We start from the raw sequence: 20,192 nt of genomic DNA on the forward strand, positions 1-20,192 counted from the left end.
GGAAAAGAAAGGTACTAGGGGGAATCTTGAGAGAATTGAAAGGAGACCAGTAAAGTAGAGGAAAGGGATCAGGGAAGGAGGAGGGAAGGGAAAGGGAAAATACTGGGGAACAATATTGACCCACTTACATTGTTATATTATGTGCATGTACAAATATGTAACAGCAAATCTCGCCATTATGTATAATAGTAAAATATGTGAATTAATTATTATATTTATTAATTATGCATAATTATTATACATATTAAATATAGAAAAATGTTTCCCTTTGGGAATAAGTAAACTAAGTTGCACAATATGTATTTTTCAAACACATCAAGAATAAAAACAGGGCTGGGGATGTGACTCAAGCAGTAGCGCGCTCGTCTGGCATGCGTGCGGCCCAGGTTCGATCCTCAGCACCACATACAAACAAAGATGTTGTGACCGCCGAAAACTAAAAAATAAATATTAAAATTCTCTCTCTCTCTCTCTCTCTCTCTTTCTCTCTCTCTCTCTCTTTAAAAAAAAAGAATAAAAACAAACTGTTCTTTTTAAATTCAATAATTTTTTTCTAAATTTTTTTACTAATCCCCAATTGTCAGCAATTTGTAACATCTGAACTGATAAATACCTACCTGAAAATCTTGGATGAATGTTAGGAAGTAGAAAATAAAACCAAAGGCCACGGTCCATTCACAGATTGCGCTCACTACATGGTACACATAATCCTAATAGCAATAATAAAGAAAGAGAATTTAGCCTAAAAAATACCCACTTAGCATACAACCTGAAATAATAATGAGACAGACCAGAGGTGCGAGAAGCTGTCCAGAAAGCCTAAACCAGAACCTTGAGGAAACAATATAAGCAAGACCACAATAGATAAACTTTAGGGACTGGCCCAATAAGAACAGGAATGGAATGATCCTGAATATTCTCTCTGGCTCTCACACACTCCGGTTTTAAGACAGTCTGCATAACTTCAAAAGGCAAAATATGGACCACAAAACAGTTAAGACTGGGAAGGAAATTTAGACTCAACAGAAGAAAGAACTTTCCATTTAAGGCATGCCTTGGTCTCCCGCAGTTGGGAATCCTGTAGCTGAAGGGCACGTTTAACAAGCATCTAGTCTGCGCTCCTGTGGTTATTCCAAAGAATGACTGTGTGCATCTAGACAAGACAAAACATAAAGCCCCCACTGGGTTTTAAGTTTCCCTGTAACTGGAGAAATTGCTCATTCAGCAGTCAGTTCTGCTTATGTCAAAAGGTAAATAAAGCTGCAAAGCAAATGCTAGTAATGAGACTTCCCCAGGACACCTGCATATCTTCTCCAAGACAAGGAGAAGAATGGGAGCCAAGAATCAAAGTGGCTTTCATGGGGGTTTCCAAGCTCAGTTGCTTATGGAGGCCAGGAAATTAATAAAAATAAATGAAACTGATGGTTGTTAGGTGAAAGAGAGAAAGAGGGGCCCATGCCTCATCAACTCAATTCCACATTCACAAAATGGGAAAATAATACCCCAGTGCTTCTTTGAAAGAAGTTTTTAAAAAAAAAAAAAGCCTATTTGTGTGCATGCATGTATATGTGCACATGTGTATGTGATCTCCTGGTTTTTTTTTTTTTTCTTATGCTGGAAACTCATTTCAAAGCATTTTAAAATTCCATCTAAGTAAGGAAAAAACGAATGTCTGCATTTTAACTTTAGCTCACATGCCAAACTAGGCCTGCAGACTCTTAGTTTACCCCCTCTGATTTCAAATAAGGTTAATTGTTTTTCCTACTTCGCTTTCTGCTCTGCTATAGGTTACATGTGTGAGTAAAAACGTGTGCTGGGTTGCTAGTCAGTTCCATGGTGACAGCTCTTTTCCTTGACCCTGTTTTCATCCCATAAAGATTTAACAGATTTATCAAACTCGAGCAGACATCACTTTTGGCAGTCTCCAGGGACACATCCATCCATTGTTCTCATTCCAGGGCACGCTGGGGAGAACTTGGCCAGCCTGCATTAGGAGTGGAGAACAGAGGCTTCCTCTTTTTGGTGCCAGCAACAGGGGACATGTCCCATCCCATATCATCCCTGGACAATGAAGACGGCTTATTAAAAGGAGGCGTAAAAAGGGGTGGGAGAGGACATTGACGTGAAGGAAAACATATTAAAATCTTGACTTTGAAAAGAAAAAACAAACAGAGACACAATGGCAGAGGGTATGGGGGATGTCTCCAGCATCATATTAATACAAGTTCCGTGGAGTGGCTTCATCCAAATGTGAACACAGGCCAAGCTCTGAACTCCTCGCTCGGTGGGATGAAACAGGGACATATTTCTCACCCTCCCTACCGAGTAAGCCCATGCACATAGGTATGCAGTGAAAGCTCTAAAATACTATACAGAAATCTAGGGCAGTGCCTAAAATGATTATTCTTTTCAGGTAATTAATGTAAAGAGGTTCACGTTGTTGTTTGTTTTCTGATTTTGCAGCCACTGATACTGGAAACAGAAGGAAACACCAAAGTGGCACAGAAATTTATAGACGGAATAGAAAATCAGGTACTTTTCACTCTTTTAGATAGGAAATGGAAGGTGACAGATTTTTCAGAGACCTGGGGATATGCTTTGTGGAGCCCTTGACTTGTGGTGGAAGGTCGCCCCCCAGTGGCCTAATAGTAAAGTACACCTGGGCCTGCTCTGCTGTTTGGTTTCTTGTCAGGAGGAGATCCCCCAGTGGAAAGAGGAGCCTAAGCCCCTTTGGATAGGAACTTATTTCCCCCCCATGCAGGAAAAAAAAAAAAAAAAGTTGCTTTTTTCTAGGTCTAACCTCTTGGATAATCTGGACATTTTCCTGTCATATTCAAAGGAAGTGTTTTTTGAATTCTTGTCTGGATTATTCTCTTCCTTACCACCATCTTCAGTCCTTCCCGGGTCTCAGCAACCTCCGTGGAGAGCTAGTATCCTCTGTCTTGGGGAGCCCTTCCTGTGACCCTGCTATCCCCTCTAGCCAACCCCGCATTTTCCCCCAGCAAACCTATGTGGATAGCTGAATGAGTGAACCAGCCTTCCTTGCCCAAATTCAGGGACCTCGTTCCATTCCTAAAGGCTGTTTGTTCAGACCCATCTGCCATGAATAATCATTTCCCTTTCTCCTGAAAAATGCCCTCCTCTTGCTCTCTAGGGTAATATATCTTCTTCTCATTTCAGATTGAGAATTCATGTTTCAAAGAACCACCTTTGGCAGTGGACAACTGGTTGTTTGCCCCCACTCAACTATAGGCTTCCTTGGGGACCTGCCACCCTATGGCTGACCATCCCCCCAGCATCCCTCAGCACAATCTTGCTTGCAATAGGGACTTGGTCAGTGAAGTCAGCCATACTGCCCAGTTCTGATTCTTCTTGATTCATGACTCTTCTTTTTATGTCTTTTTTTTTTTTTTCTGGGTATAGTCCTTTCACCTGCCCTTTGGAAAACAATCTATTGCTGTTCTCTCACTAAATCCCTTCTCTCCTGGGGCATCATTCATTCAGTCTCCTGTACCACATCTGGATGAAGCACTATCATAAGAGTTTCATGGCATGGGGTGATCTCAGTTTCACATACTTGGGTCCAGGTGTTTCTGATATTTGGTTTGGAAATTATTGGTCACTCTATTCTATGCCATGAGGGCTCTTGGCCCTACCAGAGATCTAGCTTCACATTTTTAACTGGACACTCAGCCTTGATTTTTCCCTGTAGCCTCAGATGCCAGTGGCTGCAAAACCAAACACATCCACTTCTGCCTGTGAAATCATTTATCCCCGATAAAGACGGTATCTCTGTGGCCATGGAAATAAATTATTTGGTTCATCCAAAATAAAGACTTGGAAATCATTTTTGATTCATCATTTCCCTTCCTTCTCAAGTCAGCCATGTGCAAGGGCTCATCCAGTATTTTTATCCTATCATTTCCAACTGAGGTTCATCTTGATTTGAATCTCAACTCGTAGAACTCTCTGCTTCTGGTCCTGCTAATGCCAAACTCTCTCTTAAATCCACCCCAGCTGTTGCTTCTACCTAATATTTGTCCAATAATACTCAATTTCCTTTCCTGATCAGAAGTCTTCAAAAGCTTAGTCTGGCCAAGTTGAACCTCTCTGTCAGCTTCCAGAAGCCCATTGCTTCCTTGCAAAGTTACCCCTGATTATATTAATTGTCACTGTGTCCTGAAGTGAACTGTCCACTACACTGAATCTTGTCTTGCCCTCTCTGATTAACATTCTGCACTTTATCCGACCTCTATAAACCTTCACTCACATTGTCCCCTACCCTTTAAGGTCCAATCTCTTACTAAGCCCTAAAAGTTGAAGTGTATAAGAAAGAAATAAGGAATTCTAAATTTTGAAAATGATTTCAGGAACCATTTGGGATTATCCCAATAACTAATGTTATGCAAAAGTTATGGGAGGCCTAAGCTCCTACACTAGGCCTCCAACAGATCAAACCAAACCAAAATGGAGTCACTTATGCTAAGTGCCACATAATCCAACTGAAACTTCAAGAGACTAGATAGAGCACAAAACTGAGAATTTTTTTTTTTCCTGAAGACAGGAGATTTCCATTTACCTGAGCCTGTGTGATAAAGAAGTCTCTTCTGCTTACAAAATAAAGATAATGTGAAGTAGCCCCATGTGAGCCAATCAAATTCTCCCCATTGTTCTGTTTCCTTGTTCCCACTTTACAAAACCTACTGTGCCCACTGCTTGGTGGAGCTTTCATTCTATTTTGTAGAATGGACCCTGCCTCAGATTCAGGAATTTCAAATAAAAGCCAATTAGATGTTGTAATTTTGTCTTTTGAAGCTATTTACAACACATGCATTGTCAAGTAACTGAGCAGTAAGTTGATTACACGACACATTTACCCCACATTTTGCAACCTGTTCTAAGAAATGACAGTGATCCTTCCTAGGATTCGGCCAGTCACAATCTCTCATAAACAGGATCAACATCATCTTGAGAACAACTTAAATGTTACCTTTTCTTTTGGATTCCACTCCAGTTTGGTTATAGAAATTAGTGAAGCACAGGCAATCACTTTTTAAAAAGAGAACATTGTTAAGGAAACTACAGAAGAAAAAAAATGGTTCTATAATACTAAGACAATTCTAGTAGAATCAATACGTGGTGTTAAGATATTAATAACACTGCTACAATCAAACCAGTTCTAATGGCTTCTGGTAATCTTAGACCTTCAAATATGATAGTAGCTAAATTACAACAGAAATGCAGTCATACTTTAGTGATACTTTTTCAGTTACATGTAGCAGAATTTTAATTTGCAGCTTGACCCCCAATGTTTGTCGATGTTCCCACTTAAATTGGCTGTTGACAGCTGGTCAAAATAGCTGACAGGATAGTCCAAAATGGGTCCTTTTTGAGTACTTACTAACTAAATAAAAATACATCTTCCCTAAAAATATTATTCTCAAGGTAACAGCTGTAAGGAAAATTTAACATTTTATATGCAAAAATAAGCTACAAAAATTCAAACTGCTACCTGTTAAAAACAGATGTCTGTTGCATAACTGGGTATAAGTGCAGCCCTTTCTCCTGACACAGTTTCCAAATCAAAGATATTCAGCCTACTTCAGACTTTCAGGCCAAGCCTTATAAGGCCAGGGGCCCAGGCTCCTGCCCTCCCTCCACACTACTATCTGTACAAAAGGTGGTGATCAAATTTAGAGGGTAAAATAGAGCTGGGCATGGTGGTGGTACACCTGTGATCCCAGGTGCTCAGGAGGCTGAGGCAGGAGGATTGCAAGTTCAAAGTCAGCCTCAGTAAGTTAGTGAGGCCCTGTCTCAAAATTAAAAAATAAATATAAAAAAAAGGAGGCTGGGGATGTGGTTCAATGGTAGAACACCCCTAGGTTCAATCTCCAGTGCCAAAAATAAAGGCAAAAAAAAAAAAAAAAAAGAGGAAAACAGAAAGCTCTATGGAATCTACCAAAAAATTAGGACTTCAAAGTGCTGAGTCAATGCAAATTTAGGGCCTTCTCTGAATTCAGAGTCAGCACATCCTCTCTATGTCTCGTCTTCATATTTTGCAATACTTAACACTTCCCAGTTTCTCAAAATAAAAAAAATTGAGAGCATCAAAGATTTATCATTTTCATCACCATACCCCTGTGTGCAACTGTTTAACAGCTACTAATTCTTTCGTTTATCTGTTCTTTACTTTCATCTTCAGTACACCAGGTACTGCACTGGCTTGGGAGCGAGGGGAAAGAAACCCCAGCAAAACAGAAAAGGTGAAAAAGGATAATCCAGAGCAGGAGAAGAGCGTGGGCAAAAGAGAACAAGAAACAGCCAGGCTTAGGGGACACAAAGTGTAACATGAAGTTGGAGAAATAGTAGCTCATCATCAGATCATGTGCTTCCTGCCAAGGAATCTGGACTTTATTCTGCTAGTGATGGTGAAGGCTTTCGAAAGCTTTAGAGGTCAGTGCAAGATGAACAATGCAGCAGGAGAAGTCCAGAAGTGTGACTCTAAATGACTGTTCTCATTCAGAGCCTCAGTTTCATTTCACAAGAATGACCCAGGAAGAAGAGAGCGGGGCATTTGGAAGATGCTTTGAATCCTTTGTAAGGAAATATCATTACCATGCTGAAGTTGAAGACAGACTTTTGCATATAGATAAAAATTCATTTTAGTTAATTTGCCCCAGGGACATAACCACTTCTGTTTGGGGCTGCAAGAGCCTTCTAAAATGAAATCTAATACTTTAGAAAACTCTTGAGGTCTGAAATGTTTATTTTGCTAAAAATTCTATGATTTTTAATATCTGGGGAATCTGTCTCTAAAAGTTGGAAGCAAGGAAAGATTTTATACCAAGAATCTGCTTTTATACTATATACACCCTATAGTGCACACACTATAAACACTATACATTTTACAACCCAAGCTGCCAGTTTTAAGGAGTTATATTTCATGAGAAAGCATGAACATCTATCTTCAACCCATAAAAAAGACTAGGAAATTGAGAAGGCATTATCTTAGGGATAAAATAACTGGTGAATTTCTCAGGATTTGAGAGTAGGTTCCTGTGCTTAGAAATTTTGTGATTAAAAAATTTCCTTCCAATGCTGTGTGTGGTGGCGCATACCTGGGTGACTGGGGAAGCTGAGGCAGGAGGACTATAAGTTCAAAGCCAGCCTCAGCAGCTTAGTGATACCTATCTCAAAATAAAAAATAAAAAAAGGGCTGGGAATGTGCCTCAGAGGTGTAATCCCTCTGGATTCAATCCCCCCCACACCAAAAAAAAAAGAAAGAAAGAAAGAAAAAGATTTCCTTAAGATTTTTTTAAAAATAGAGATTTCCTTAAGATTTAAAAAAAATAGACTTCTTATTTTGTATAACTTCTATTTTAAAAGAAAAATACAAATCTCAATGTGTAGAAACACATGATGTATTCAAAATGCGTTCTCAAGCTTACCTACTTTATACCATAACCCAAACCAAACTAATGAAATTGCCACTTATTAAATAGTTTCAATTTTTCTGCAATTTGACATTAATCATCACTTTTAAGAACACTGTAGCATTCTTTAATATGACCACAGTTGGTATTTTTAAAGATGCTTCACACCTTTAAAGACCACAGTTTTTTTAATTTTCTTGGTTAAAAACTTCATTAAAGAAGAGAGAAAAAGACAAAAAAAAAAAAGGACAAAGTTTCATTTCCTCTAAATCAGAATATACAATCATGACAAATTCATATAATTTTTTTCACATTGCTGAATTAGAAAATGAACTTTATTCTGAACTACAAAAAGACTACCTACCTTTTAATTGACTTAATAAGTGATGGTTTTTTCAACATCTCAGTGTGAACCCTTGGGACTTCACAGGACTATTGCTTTAAGTTCAATATCAATATTTGGTATCTTCAGCCAAGTACTACAAAGAAAACTAAATATTTTCAAACGGCTCATGAAACTAGACTGTGGAAAGGAAAGTAAATAGAGACTGAAGTGTTCCTACATTGTTCCATTCCCCTTTCACACCATCTTCCCCCGCAAAGATTTGTTTGATCTAACCAGACCAAGTTGAGATGTTTTCTTAATGATTTACAGTTTTCTCCCGTTTGTTGTTCTGAAGAATGTAGAAACTTGTGGTTTTATCCTTTGATTTTTTTTTTTTTTCATGCCTTTGGAGAGGGTGTCAAACTTGCTAGGACAGTGTAACAAAGATTCTTTGCTTGGCCAAACTTTGAACTCCTGAAACTTCTCCCAAGTCCATCTGGACACTTCATTCTAAAATCCAGTTTTAGCCCAGCACAATGACACACGCCTGTAATTCCAGTGACTCGAAAGGCCGAGGCAGGAGCATCCCAAGTTCAAGTCCAGCCTGGACAACGTAGTGAGACCCTGACTCAAAATAAAATAAAAAGGACTGGGGATGTAGCTCAGTGGTACAGCACCCTTGAGATCAATCCCCAGTACTGAAAATAAATTTTTAAAAAAGAGAAGAATTAATTAAGCCAGCATCCCCCACCGATACCTCTGACCCTGCCCTGCTTCTATGGCTAAAATACCCACTTGCCCATGCTGTATTGGGAGTTCAGCCCAGTCTCTCTCCCCTGCAAGACGCTCAGTAGTCTCTACACCTATCACTATGGCCTAAAAAGAAGTCCTCCTTACCATACATTAATAAATGCCATTAATTCTTTTTTTTTTTTTTTTTTGCTTTAGCAACTGACAAATGTGAAAAGGATACTGGGGACAACAGCTGCACAGGAAACAGCAGAGATGGCCATGCGTATGTGGCACGTCAAGATGCTGTTCCACTGTGGACACGATTTGTAAGAGATGATGGATTGCAGGAGCGTATACACCACACCGCAGACAAAAGCCAGAAGGGCGCCCCCATCGTGGACCACAGGCACAGCTAACTCCTGGGGAGAGAAAATCACAGATGTGTAACGACTTGCATTTGACTGCCAGCATTAAGTTTTGAATTCTCAGTCACTCCGCATGCTCCAAGCCACTGTTTGTCACAGATGCAATCGTCCTTGGAAAATGTGGCTGCTTCCAGAAGAGTACCAATTGCAAAATAAACGCCAGCAACTGGGTTGTTCCCTAGCAAACCTGGGCATGTGGAACAAGGAAGGAACAATGTTTACCTTGGAGGTAATGGACTTTGACCCTTACAACCTCAATCTCTGTATCTATAAAATGGGCATAATCATTCCTGCCTCACAGGTATGTGGTGAAGACTATATGACACATCTCATACAAAACTATCATTTAAAGTAGGAGATGTAGCTCAATGGAAGAGCACTTGCTTAGCATGTATAAGGCCCTAGGATTCGATCCCCAGCACTTAAAAACAGACTGCAAGCTGGGCACGGTGACACATGCCTATAATCCCAGTGGTGTAGGAGGCTGAGACAGGAGGATCTCAAGTTCAAAGCCAGCCTCAGCAACCTGGAGGCAAGCAACTCAGTGGGACTCTGTCTCTAAATAAAACACAAAATGGGGCTGGGGATGTGACTCAGTGGTCGAGTGCCCCTGAGTTGAATCCCTGGTAACAACAACAATAACAACAACAAAAAAAAACCAGACTGCATTAATACTCTGTCATATATTATTCATTTACTAAATATGGATTTTGTGTACCTAGAACACTTAGCATGAGAATACAGATTCAGGAATGTTATACACAAAAAGTAAAATACATTTTATGCATTTTAAAATGAGTATTAACTTTTAAGTATATAAAGAATTCAGGGAAATAACAAAATATATGCCAAAAAAAGGTTAAGATGGTAAATTTTATGTATATTTTAAATACAATTAAAAATAATTTTAATAAAAAGGAATCAATATAAATAAATTACTTTCTCCCCCTGAATGTTAGGCACATTTGGTTGACAAGAAATAAAAGGCAAAGCATCTGCAGCTAATGAGTCAGTTTCAGGAATAATCTGAGAATTCTGGTACTTTCCATTCTTACTCTCCTTTTCATGCGAAGTAAATCAACATCTTGAATTGGCATCCTTTATTTCCTTTCATAAATACTGTCAGGGAATTTCCTTCCTTAGCCCCAGCCAATTCAACATGTCCATTACAATCTTAATCCACAAATTGCATAACCCTATATTAACACTGATGTTATCAGACCCAAAGGCCCTAGACTCAGCAGGAACTGTCTCTATAGTGATGTCTTTTAGAAGGGAAAGGATTCTTAGGTCATACATGAATTTTGGGTAAAGGATGAGATAAAAACGTAGCACCTTTTTTAGACAACTTTTTAGAAACTCTTGCAAATTTAAAAGATAGCAAAACATAGAGCCAGGTACCATGGTGCACATCTGTAATCTCAGTTGAAGCAGGAAGGTCTCAAATTTGAGGTTAGCCTGGGCAACTTAGTGACCCCTGGTCTCAAAGTGAAAATTAAAAATTTAGCAATTTAGCAAGACCCTGTCTCAAAATAAAAATTAAAAAGGGTTGGGGAGGTGCTGTGGTTGCAGTTCAGTGGTATAGCACTTGCCTAGCACGTTTCAGGAACTGGGTTCAATCCTCAGCACCATATATAGATAAATAAACCAACAAATAAATGTATCCATCTACAACTTAAAAAAAATGTTTTAAAGGGGGTTGGGGAAGTAGCTCTGTGGTGAAGTGCCCATGGATTCAATCCCCAATTCCTGGAGGGGGATTAAAAAAAAAAGAAGAAAAAAGAAAAGGTAGTAAAACATAGAGAATACTAGAACCAACAGGGCTATACCTTGAAAATGTTCTTTTCTAAAAAAAACAATTCTTTTTTAATTTTATTTTTTTTAAAGATAGAGTGAGGGGGGAGAGAGAGAGAGAGAGAGAGAGAGAGAGAGAGAGAATTTTTCAATATTTATTTTTTAGTTTTTCAGCGGACACAACATCTTTGTTTGTATGTGGTGCTGAGGATCGAACCCGGGCCGCACGCATGCCAGGCAAGCGCGCTACCGCTTGAGCCACATCCCCAGCCCGCTTAATTTTATTGTCAATCTACAAGTAATAATTGTATATATTTATAGGATTTTGTATATTTTTATATATTTACAATGTGGAATGATTGAACCAAGCAGATTAACACATTCATAACTTCACAGTTATTTTTATAGTCAGAACTTATAAAATCTGGTGCTTTAACAATTTTGAAATATACATAATTATTAATGATAGCCATCATGCTATATACATCTCATTCATCCTGTCTGAAACTTTGTACCATTTAACCTCACTGTTCCCTGCCCCTGGTACTGTTCTACTCTCTGCTTCGATTGTTAGATTCCACCTATAAGTGAGATTTTGTGTTATCTGTCTTTTATGTGTCTTGCTTATTTCATATTTAACACAATGCCCCATGCTGTTTCAAATGATAGAATTTCAAAAGGAAACTTCTGAAGGGAGAATAAAGTATTGACAGAAATTAGTGAGGACAACCTCAAAAGCAGGCATTCTACCCACCCACTCACAGAAAGAGTTATCTGTGAGCTTCTCATAAATGTGATTATCACGACTCAAGAAAACAAGAGCCAGTCACGCTCTCTCTTGGCCTCTCAACTCAAATTCTTCTCGAGGTAGCAGCTCAAGTTGGCCTGCTGATGGCATGCTAGAAGTGAATTACAGGATATCAAACAAGGAAGTCGTAAAGATGCACTTGTGGGAACACTGCCAAGGCAAATACTTTGTTCCCAGGGACTGTTAAAAAAAAATTCTATTTTCGGTCTCTATAAACATTTGATAACTTCATGGAAGCCTTAAAAAGAATCAAAAATTCGATTATCTAACCATCTAAGTTTTCTTTCTAAAGCTTGCCCTTTATGGTTTAAAAAAAATGACATCTGTATGCCTTATGTGGTGCTGAGTTATTCAAAAGGTAAAATAATGTAAGTACATGGTACCCCTCCCAAATAATTCAGACCCACACTGGATTCCACAGTTTATATCATTCCAAGCCACCCCTTTTTGTCTTTTTCTTTTTTAATCATGTTTTCTGATGGTAGAGATATGTACTGTAAACAGTCACCCCTCAGGATCCACAGGAGATTGGTTCCAGGAACCCTATCAAACACCATAATCCACAGATGCTCAAGTCTCATGTCAATTTGCATAGTATTTGCATATAGCCTCTGTACATCCTTCTGTATACTTGATTTAGTCATTCTTTAGATTGCCCGTAATACCTAATACAATGTAAATGCAGTGTAAATAGTTGTTATACTGTATTTTTTAGAAAATAATAAGAAGAAAAAAGTTTAAGTTCGGAACAAATGCGATATTTTTTTTTCTGATTATTTTCAAGCTGAGCTTGGTTAGATTCAGGGATGGTGAGGTGACTCTACTTAGTTTTTCCTCATAGATAATTTCTTCATTTGAAATAACACTTCATTGAGAATAACTCTTTTTTTTTACAGTTCTGGACAGATTGCTTCAATTCGAAGGTCACCTCTGCCACACATTGTTCATAGGATATTGGGCAAGTATTAGCTTGTCTGGGCCTCTATTTCACCATATGTAAATAGGGAAAAGAAGAGTGCCCACTCATAAGGCTTTTATTGGAATTGCATGATCTACAGTGTGGGGTATTTTCATACATATGTCTGTCATGCAGAAGAATCCCAATAAATTTTGTTTGTTGTGAAAAACAGAATACATGCTCTATCATATAAAACATAAGAAAATGCCATAAAAAGCCCAAGTCACATGACAAATGATCCACACCACCACTGCAGCTCTCTGTGTTGCTTTGAGAAGCAAATTTAAGTGCACAATATGTCCCCTGTGAAACCTAATACACTTGCTTCAGGGGGACTACAGATTTGGCTCTCACTTTTCTAGCCTCACCATTAACAACATGCAGACACTAATAATCACAGGATTTATAACATCCAAAAACTAAAATGAGTTGAGTCCTGAGAAATTATCCATGGCCTGTGTCATATTGAAGATACAATATAAGGAAGGGGACTGGTCTGTGTCATATTGAAGATATAATATAAGGAAGGGAGCCTTTCCCCATAAACCTTTGGTAAGTACAGGAGTGAATTTCCTGAGGCACAGTATTATAATGCCCCCCCCACCATGAGAAGTGCAGAGAAAGGGATTTTATGAGGCCCACCTGGGGCCTTTTACACTGAGGACTCTGTTTTTGATGATCCAACTTCATGCAGGAGAGGACAATAGAGAATGAATGGACAGCGAATCATATAGGTGGAGGACTTTGGTTATTTAGTGTACAGACACATATTTGAGCAGTCTACTGGAAGTGAAGGCTGCCATCTTTATTTGTGAAAATAACATTGTACAAGGTCACCCCTGATGGGAAGACAGTTAAAGAAGCACCCCAGGCAGAAACCAAGGTCCTCCTGGAGTAACGCCATTCTGCTCTCACAGAGACAACAGGTGAAGGAGAGCACAGGTCCATCTTAATGGTAACCTGTGATGATGAACCAATAATGACCACAATAGCCACCAGGTACAGACTGCTGGCTATGGTAGATTATATGATGGAATCCTTGCAACAATCCCTAGAGGTGGGCATAAGTAGTAGTAGTAGTAATAGTAACTAGAAATTTGACCAGTATTTTTAAAATATTAAATATTGTCTCCATAGACAAATAATATGAGCAGAAATCCATAGAGTAGAATAATGATGTTTTTTTTCCCATATACCTCACACATTGAGGATATATCAAGTAGACTCTGCATAGAAGTTAATTTTCTCTGGGGGCCATATTTTGATTCTGAGACTCATTAGCTAAATAATCCCCAGCAAATGACTTAACCTCCACTAACCAAACTTTGGCTGCAAAAGGAGGAGATCAGATGCTGCTCTTTGAATGCCAGATGAAATCTACCGAATGGTGGAATTGGTAAGCACACAAATATCTTCATACTCAGTAAAATCAATATAATTACTAAGTAGCTCTCCCTGTATCAAACCACATCAATATGAAATGGACCAATGCAGAAGCCACAGCATTTTTTGGAAGCGCACACTCATAATTGTACAAACATGCACCCCTTCTCTCCCAAGGATCAGATAAGACCAATGTCCCAATGTCAAAGATTTATTCCTAAAAATTAATCTCATCCAATTTTTGGAAACTCATCAACCATTTCACAGCTCTCCCAGCAAAAGTGTGCTGCTTGGGTTCCTGCTTCTCTCCTCACACATTGTCCCCAGTACCAAGAAAGCCACAGACCATACCTGAAAATTTGCTACAATGCCCATTCCGATACATCCCACCAATCCAAGAACTAAGGACACCAAGTTAAAAACAGGAGTGCCGAAATAGCTGGTTTGATTTTGCTTCTCTACTATTTTATATCTCGTGTACATCGTGGCTGCACCTGAAAAAGAAAGGCACTTTGATGAAATTTTCATGGTTTTTTTTTTTTTGGAATGAAAAACTTAGAAGCAGTTTTTAACCATTTGTTAAAATGTCCTGATTACAGCTATAACTGCAGGTAAGTGCTAGAGTACTTGCCTAGCATGCATGAGACCCTCAGTTCAATCCCCAGTACCCACCATAAGTCCTGATTGCAATGCCTCCCTATTTGCCCATCCCTGTCCCTTCCCGCACCCCATTTTAGTTTCTCTCCAGTGTGATGGAATAAATAGACAGAAACATACACACCCCGTTGTGGTTGTTATTTTTTCACATAAAAGCCATTATAGTATATGTATTATTCTGTCTTGCTTTTCTCACTTAACAATATACCCTGGAGATTTTTCCAAGTCAGTACAAAACAAATCTACCTCGTCATTTATGAAGGGTCTTATAGTATGAGATACCATATTTATTTCATTATTCTTTTACAAATGGATTTCTACATTGCTTCTCTGTTTTTTTTCAGTTATAAACAGTGTTCAATAAACATCTTTGGATATAAATCTTTGGGCACTCTATCAGGTATTTCTGAAAGGCCAGTTCTTAGAAGTAGTTATTACTGTTTCAAGAAAAAAAAACCCACACACAATTAAAATGCTCAGAAGTACTTCCAGATTGCTCTAAGACTGTAACAATTCATATGCCCATCAGCAGAACTGGAGAGCAATTTTGTATACACTCGCCTTTTTAATTATTGTCAATCTAATGAATAAAAAATGGCACCAGTTGGTTTAATTGGCATCTTCCTAGTTATTACTGAGATTTAGCAATTTTCATTGTATCTACCAATCATTTTCATTTCATCTTCTGAGAATTGCATGTTTTAATTTTTTTCTCATTTTCCTCTTGGTTTTGTTTATTCATTTGTAATTTGTGGTTGCTTTTTACACATTATGTCCCCTAGTCTAAATCTGCTATAAATATTACAAATTTTCCTCTGATCTGTTGTTTGTCTTTTAACTTCATTTCTGATACCTTTCATTGTTTAGAAGTTTTCATTTTTTTACCTACTCAAATCCGTTAACTCTTATTTAGCATCTGTGCTTTGTGTATGCTCAGATAAGTTTTTTCATCCCAAGATTTTGGAAACACTAAACTTCTCTTGCACTTTTGCTTTTTATATTACTTCTTTAATTGCAACTGTTTGTGTTAGATGCTTAGAATGTGAACGTTGGAGGCCGGGTGCAATAGTATACACCTATAATTCCAGCTACTCTGCAGGCTGAGGCAGGAGGAACACAAATTGAGGCTAGTCTGGGCAAATCAGCAAGACACTGTCTCAAATTTAAAAAAAAAAAAAAGAAAACCACAAGAAAGGAAGGAAAGGAAGAAGAGAGAGAATTTGCGGGATAAATAGATAGCTAACATAATTTTAGATATGTATTCCCTTTAACTCAGCAAGCTTACAGAAATAGTCACCTCAATACACAAAGATATGATTAAAAGGACATTCACTTCTACACTGTAATTACAAAATACGAGAAAGAGCCTAAGTGTTTACCAATAGGAGACAGACTGAATAAATTAAAATACCAAACATCTACATGATAGATATCAGTCATGTGTTAAAAGGATAAGGTAACTGGATACAGTGGTGCATGCCTGTAATCCTAGAGGCTCTGAGGCTAAGACAGGAGGATCATGAGTTCAAAGTCAGCTTTAGCAAAAGAAAAAAAAATAAAACTAAGCAACTCAGGCCTTGTCTCTAAATAAAATATAAAATAGGGCTGGGGATGTGGCTCAGTGGTCGAGTGCTCCTGAGTTCAATCCCTGGTATCTGCGTCCCATCCCCAAAAAAAGGATAAGGTAGATTTGCCGTGTATTGACATAATGATGATTAAAATATTTTGCTATACTTTAAAAAGCAGGCTAAAAATTAATAATTTATCATAATTTATTTTTATTGATTGTAATTATACATAATAGTGGGATTCATTCTGACATCTTCATACAAGCACATAGCATGATTTGGTCAAACTCATTCACCAGTAACTCCCCTTTCTCTCCCCCAACACTCTTCCTATACTCTACCATTTTTAAAAATTTGTGTATTATAATTATACATAAAGGTAAAAATCATTGTATATATTCATGGACTATTTTAAGTAAATATATTCATGTCAGCTTCTGCATGGCCTAGAAGCAAAAGCCATATTTATCACTTGCTGTTTCAAAATAATTTCAGTCTTCTAAGTCTGGACTCTTGGCAAGGGATGGTGTAAGAGGGTCTGAGATTGAGATTGACGACCCCTCATTTCCACTTCCCCTTGCTTACTTCCAATTCCTTGGGAGAAGATACCAAATGGGTGACGAGACGAAACATACTCCCTACCAAGTGGCATGAACAAATTCCAAAGATACCCAGTTACCAATCAGTTTCCAGTACCTCTGTCCCTTCTCACCTGCACCAATGGAGAGGGACAGAAAGTGCTGGTTAACCATAGTTCCTTGGCAACCTGATTGTTCCACAGGGTAGAGGATTATGAAAGGATTAAGAGAAAAATCTCTACATCTTACATCTACATACTCAGATCCCCCTATAGTACACTGAGTTTTACATCAAAAAGTAGTTGTGATATTACATTAATTGACTCACAACAGGATTGTATCCCATCAATTGCATCTCAGGTGGTTTTGAGGAACTGAAAAGAAAAATCATACTTGTGTTGGAGACAAACTATTCCTTGTTTCACCTTTCTCATTTCTTTAACAGGTCAGTGGTTCTCAAACTTTAGTGAGTATCCAAGTGTCCCCTACAGTGTTTTTTAGAGGGGAGGGCTGGGGGTACTGAGGATGAAACCCAGGAACTCATGCATGGCTGGCAAGCGCTTTACCACTGAGCTACACCTCCAGCCCTGAGTGCTCATTAACATCACATATTCTTGGGCCCATTCTAAAAGGTTCTGAATGAGTACATCTGTAGTACAGCCAGGGAGGAGCACTCTAACCAGCACCCAGATGGTTTTCATGTAAGTTGCCTTTCACATGAGCACACTTGGAGAAACAGTCTTTTCTGCATTGGCTTATAGAAGTATCTTGGCTATACATCACAGTTTTTAAAAACTAAGTTGCATTTCAAAGCCACCTCAGAAGTTCGGGGTTTAAAACCACCCACAGCAAATCCTGTGTCAAACTGCTAAATAAAGTGAAGAATAATTCTCTAACAAGGTTATAATCTTGGATTTCTACATGTTTTAATTTCTCAATGTAGGGCAACATTCTAGTTGCAAAGGTTGTACTTTTAAAAAAATATACAAATTGGGGAGGGAAAGGGAAGATATTGGGGAATGAGACTGGTCAAATTGTTATGTGCATTTATGATTATAGCATAATGAATCCCACTGCAATGTAATGCACCAGAAATAGAAAAATTGTAACATTTTTTTAAACATTTATTTTTTAGTTGTAGGTGGACACAATATCTTTAATTTATTTTTATGTGGTGCTGAGGAGAAAACCCAGTGCCTCACATATGCTAGGCAAACGCTCTACCTCTGAACCACAACCCCAGCCCGAGATTGTAAATTTTTAACTTATTCATAATAATTGTATACTTACCAAGAAATGCAGAGAAGTTTATCATGAATCCAAAAATACCACTCTCTGGAGGTGTTGTTCCTGTATCACTAGGAAAGAAATATGCAAATTATCAAAAAGAAGTTTGGTTCAGCCCTCTGGGTATGTAATAGGCAAATTTTGTATTGTGTTTCCAAGAAAAAAAAATCAAGAACCAATAAATGGGATGGATTCCAACTAAAAAGATTCTTCTTAGTAAACAACCAATAACATGAAGAGAATGACTACAGAATTGGGAGAAAATCTGTACCACCTGCACATCAAATAAAGCACTAATCTCCGGGATATATAAAGAACTCAAAAAACTTAACACCAAAAAAAAAAAATCCACAAATAACTCAATCAATAAATGAACTGAACGAACACTTCACAGAAAAGATATATAATCAATCAACAAATATATGAAAAAATTGTACATCTCTAGCAATTAGAGAAATGCAAATCAAAACAATTCTAAGATTTCATCTCACTCCAGACAGAATGGCAATTATCAAAATACAAGCAACAATAAGTGTTGGCTAGGATGTGGGGAGAAAAGTACACACATACATTGCTGGTGGAAATGCAAATTGGTGCAACCACTCTGGAAAACAGCATGGAGATTCCTTAGAAAACTTCAAATGGAACCACCATTTGACCCAGCTATTCCACTCCTCAGTTTATACCCAAAGGACTTAAAATCAGCATTCTACAGTGATACAGCCACATCAATGTTTATAACAGCTCAATTCACAATAGCTGAACTATGGAACCTAAATGCCCTTCAACAGATGAATGGATAAAGAAAATGTGGTATATATACACAATGAAATATTACTCAGCCTTAAAGAAGAATGAAATTATGGCATTGGCAAATAAATGGATGGAGTTGGAGAATATCATGCTAAGTGAAGTAAGCTAATCCCAAAAAACCAAAAGCCAGGTGTTTTCTCTGATATGTGCATGCTGATCCATAATGGGGAGTGAGGATAAGGAAGAATGGAAAAACTTTGGATTAGGCAGAGGGGAGTGAGAAGAGGGGAGAGGTATAAGAATAGGAAGGACAGTGGAATGAGACAAACATTATTATCCTTTGTACATGTATGATTGCATGAGCGGTGTGACTTTGTATTATGTACAGCCAGAGGAATGAGAAGTTGTGCTCCATTTGTGTAGAAAGATTTTTTTTTTTTGAGAGAGAGAGAGAGTTTTTTTTTAATTAATTTTTTTTCAAAGAGAGAGTGAGAGAGGAGAGAGAGAGAGATATAGAGAGAATTTTTAATATTTATTTTTTTTAGTTCTCGGCGGACACAACATCGTTGCTTGTATGTGGTGCTGAGGATCAAACCCGGGCCGCATGCATGCCAGGCAAGCGCGCTACCGCTTGAGCCACATCCCCAGCCCTGTGTAGAATGATTTGAAATGCATTCTGCTGTCATGGAAAACTAATCAGAACAACTTAAAAAATTTTATATTGTGTTTCTTTTGGATGTTCAACAACATTGAATTCTGAGGGTATGGACTGATTTTGTTTTAATGTATTTTCATTTGAGCACTGAGAAACCTAAAATTTATTTTTTCATCATTGAGAGATCACATTTTTTCCATAGCATAAAAGCTAGGGGAAATGCTTAAAGTGAGTGGTGTTGCAGTTTCTCAAATGATGGAAACTCATACACTTGATATGCATTCATTCTTTGTAAAGAATTGAATTTTATATTGAAAATAAAAACTGAATATTCTACTATTGAGATATTAAATACAAAAACACTTTGATAGCGGCTGGGGATGTAGCTCAAGTGGTAGCGCGCACGCCTGGCATGCGTGCGGCCCGGGTTCGATCTTCAGCACCACAAACAAAGATGTTGTGTCCGCCGAGAACTAAAAAAAATAAATATTAAAAATTCTCTCTCTCTCTCTCTCTCTCTCCTCTCTCACTCTCTCTTTAAAAAAACACTTTGATCTTTTAATGACTGGGTTTATGCACAAATTTTATGCTTCTGAAGACATAGTGATGAAAAGTTTGGCAATATTAGTGATCACAACTAGTGCTTTATTGAAACAATGGGGTATATTAAGAATATATTGTGGGGCTGGGGATGTGGCTCAAGCGGTAGCTCGATCGCCTGGCATGCGTTCGGCCCAGGTTCGATCCTCAGCACCACATACCAACAAAGATGTTGTGTCCGCTGAAAACTAAAAAATAAAATATTGAAATTCTCTCTCCCTCTCTCTTAAAAAAAT

The 20,192-nt window shown here is 38.1% G+C and overlaps 1 protein-coding gene across 4 annotated transcripts in view; it reads right to left on the reverse strand.

The window, feature by feature from the left end:
• Positions 1–20,192, reverse strand: part of Dram1 (DNA damage regulated autophagy modulator 1) — a 57,687-nt gene that overhangs the window by 23,760 nt on the left and 13,735 nt on the right. For all 4 annotated transcript variants that reach the window (XR_005731286.2, XR_013440363.1, XR_005731285.2 and 1 more), the window contains exons 2-6: positions 17,952–18,019; positions 14,210–14,352; positions 8,732–8,909; positions 4,991–5,049; positions 618–710 (exon numbers count right to left, since the gene is read on the reverse strand). Coding sequence is in view for 1 of the 4 variants with exons in the window: in XM_005322359.3 (XP_005322416.1) it covers positions 618–710; positions 4,991–5,049; positions 8,732–8,909; positions 14,210–14,352; positions 17,952–18,019 (541 nt within the window). In the remaining 3 variants the exon portion in view is untranslated. The remainder of the gene's footprint in view (positions 1–617; positions 711–4,990; positions 5,050–8,731; positions 8,910–14,209; positions 14,353–17,951; positions 18,020–20,192) is intronic.

Source organism: Ictidomys tridecemlineatus, chromosome 6 (assembly GCF_052094955.1).
Source record: "Ictidomys tridecemlineatus isolate mIctTri1 chromosome 6, mIctTri1.hap1, whole genome shotgun sequence".
In the NCBI taxonomy this organism is placed as follows: domain Eukaryota; kingdom Metazoa; phylum Chordata; class Mammalia; order Rodentia; family Sciuridae; genus Ictidomys; species Ictidomys tridecemlineatus.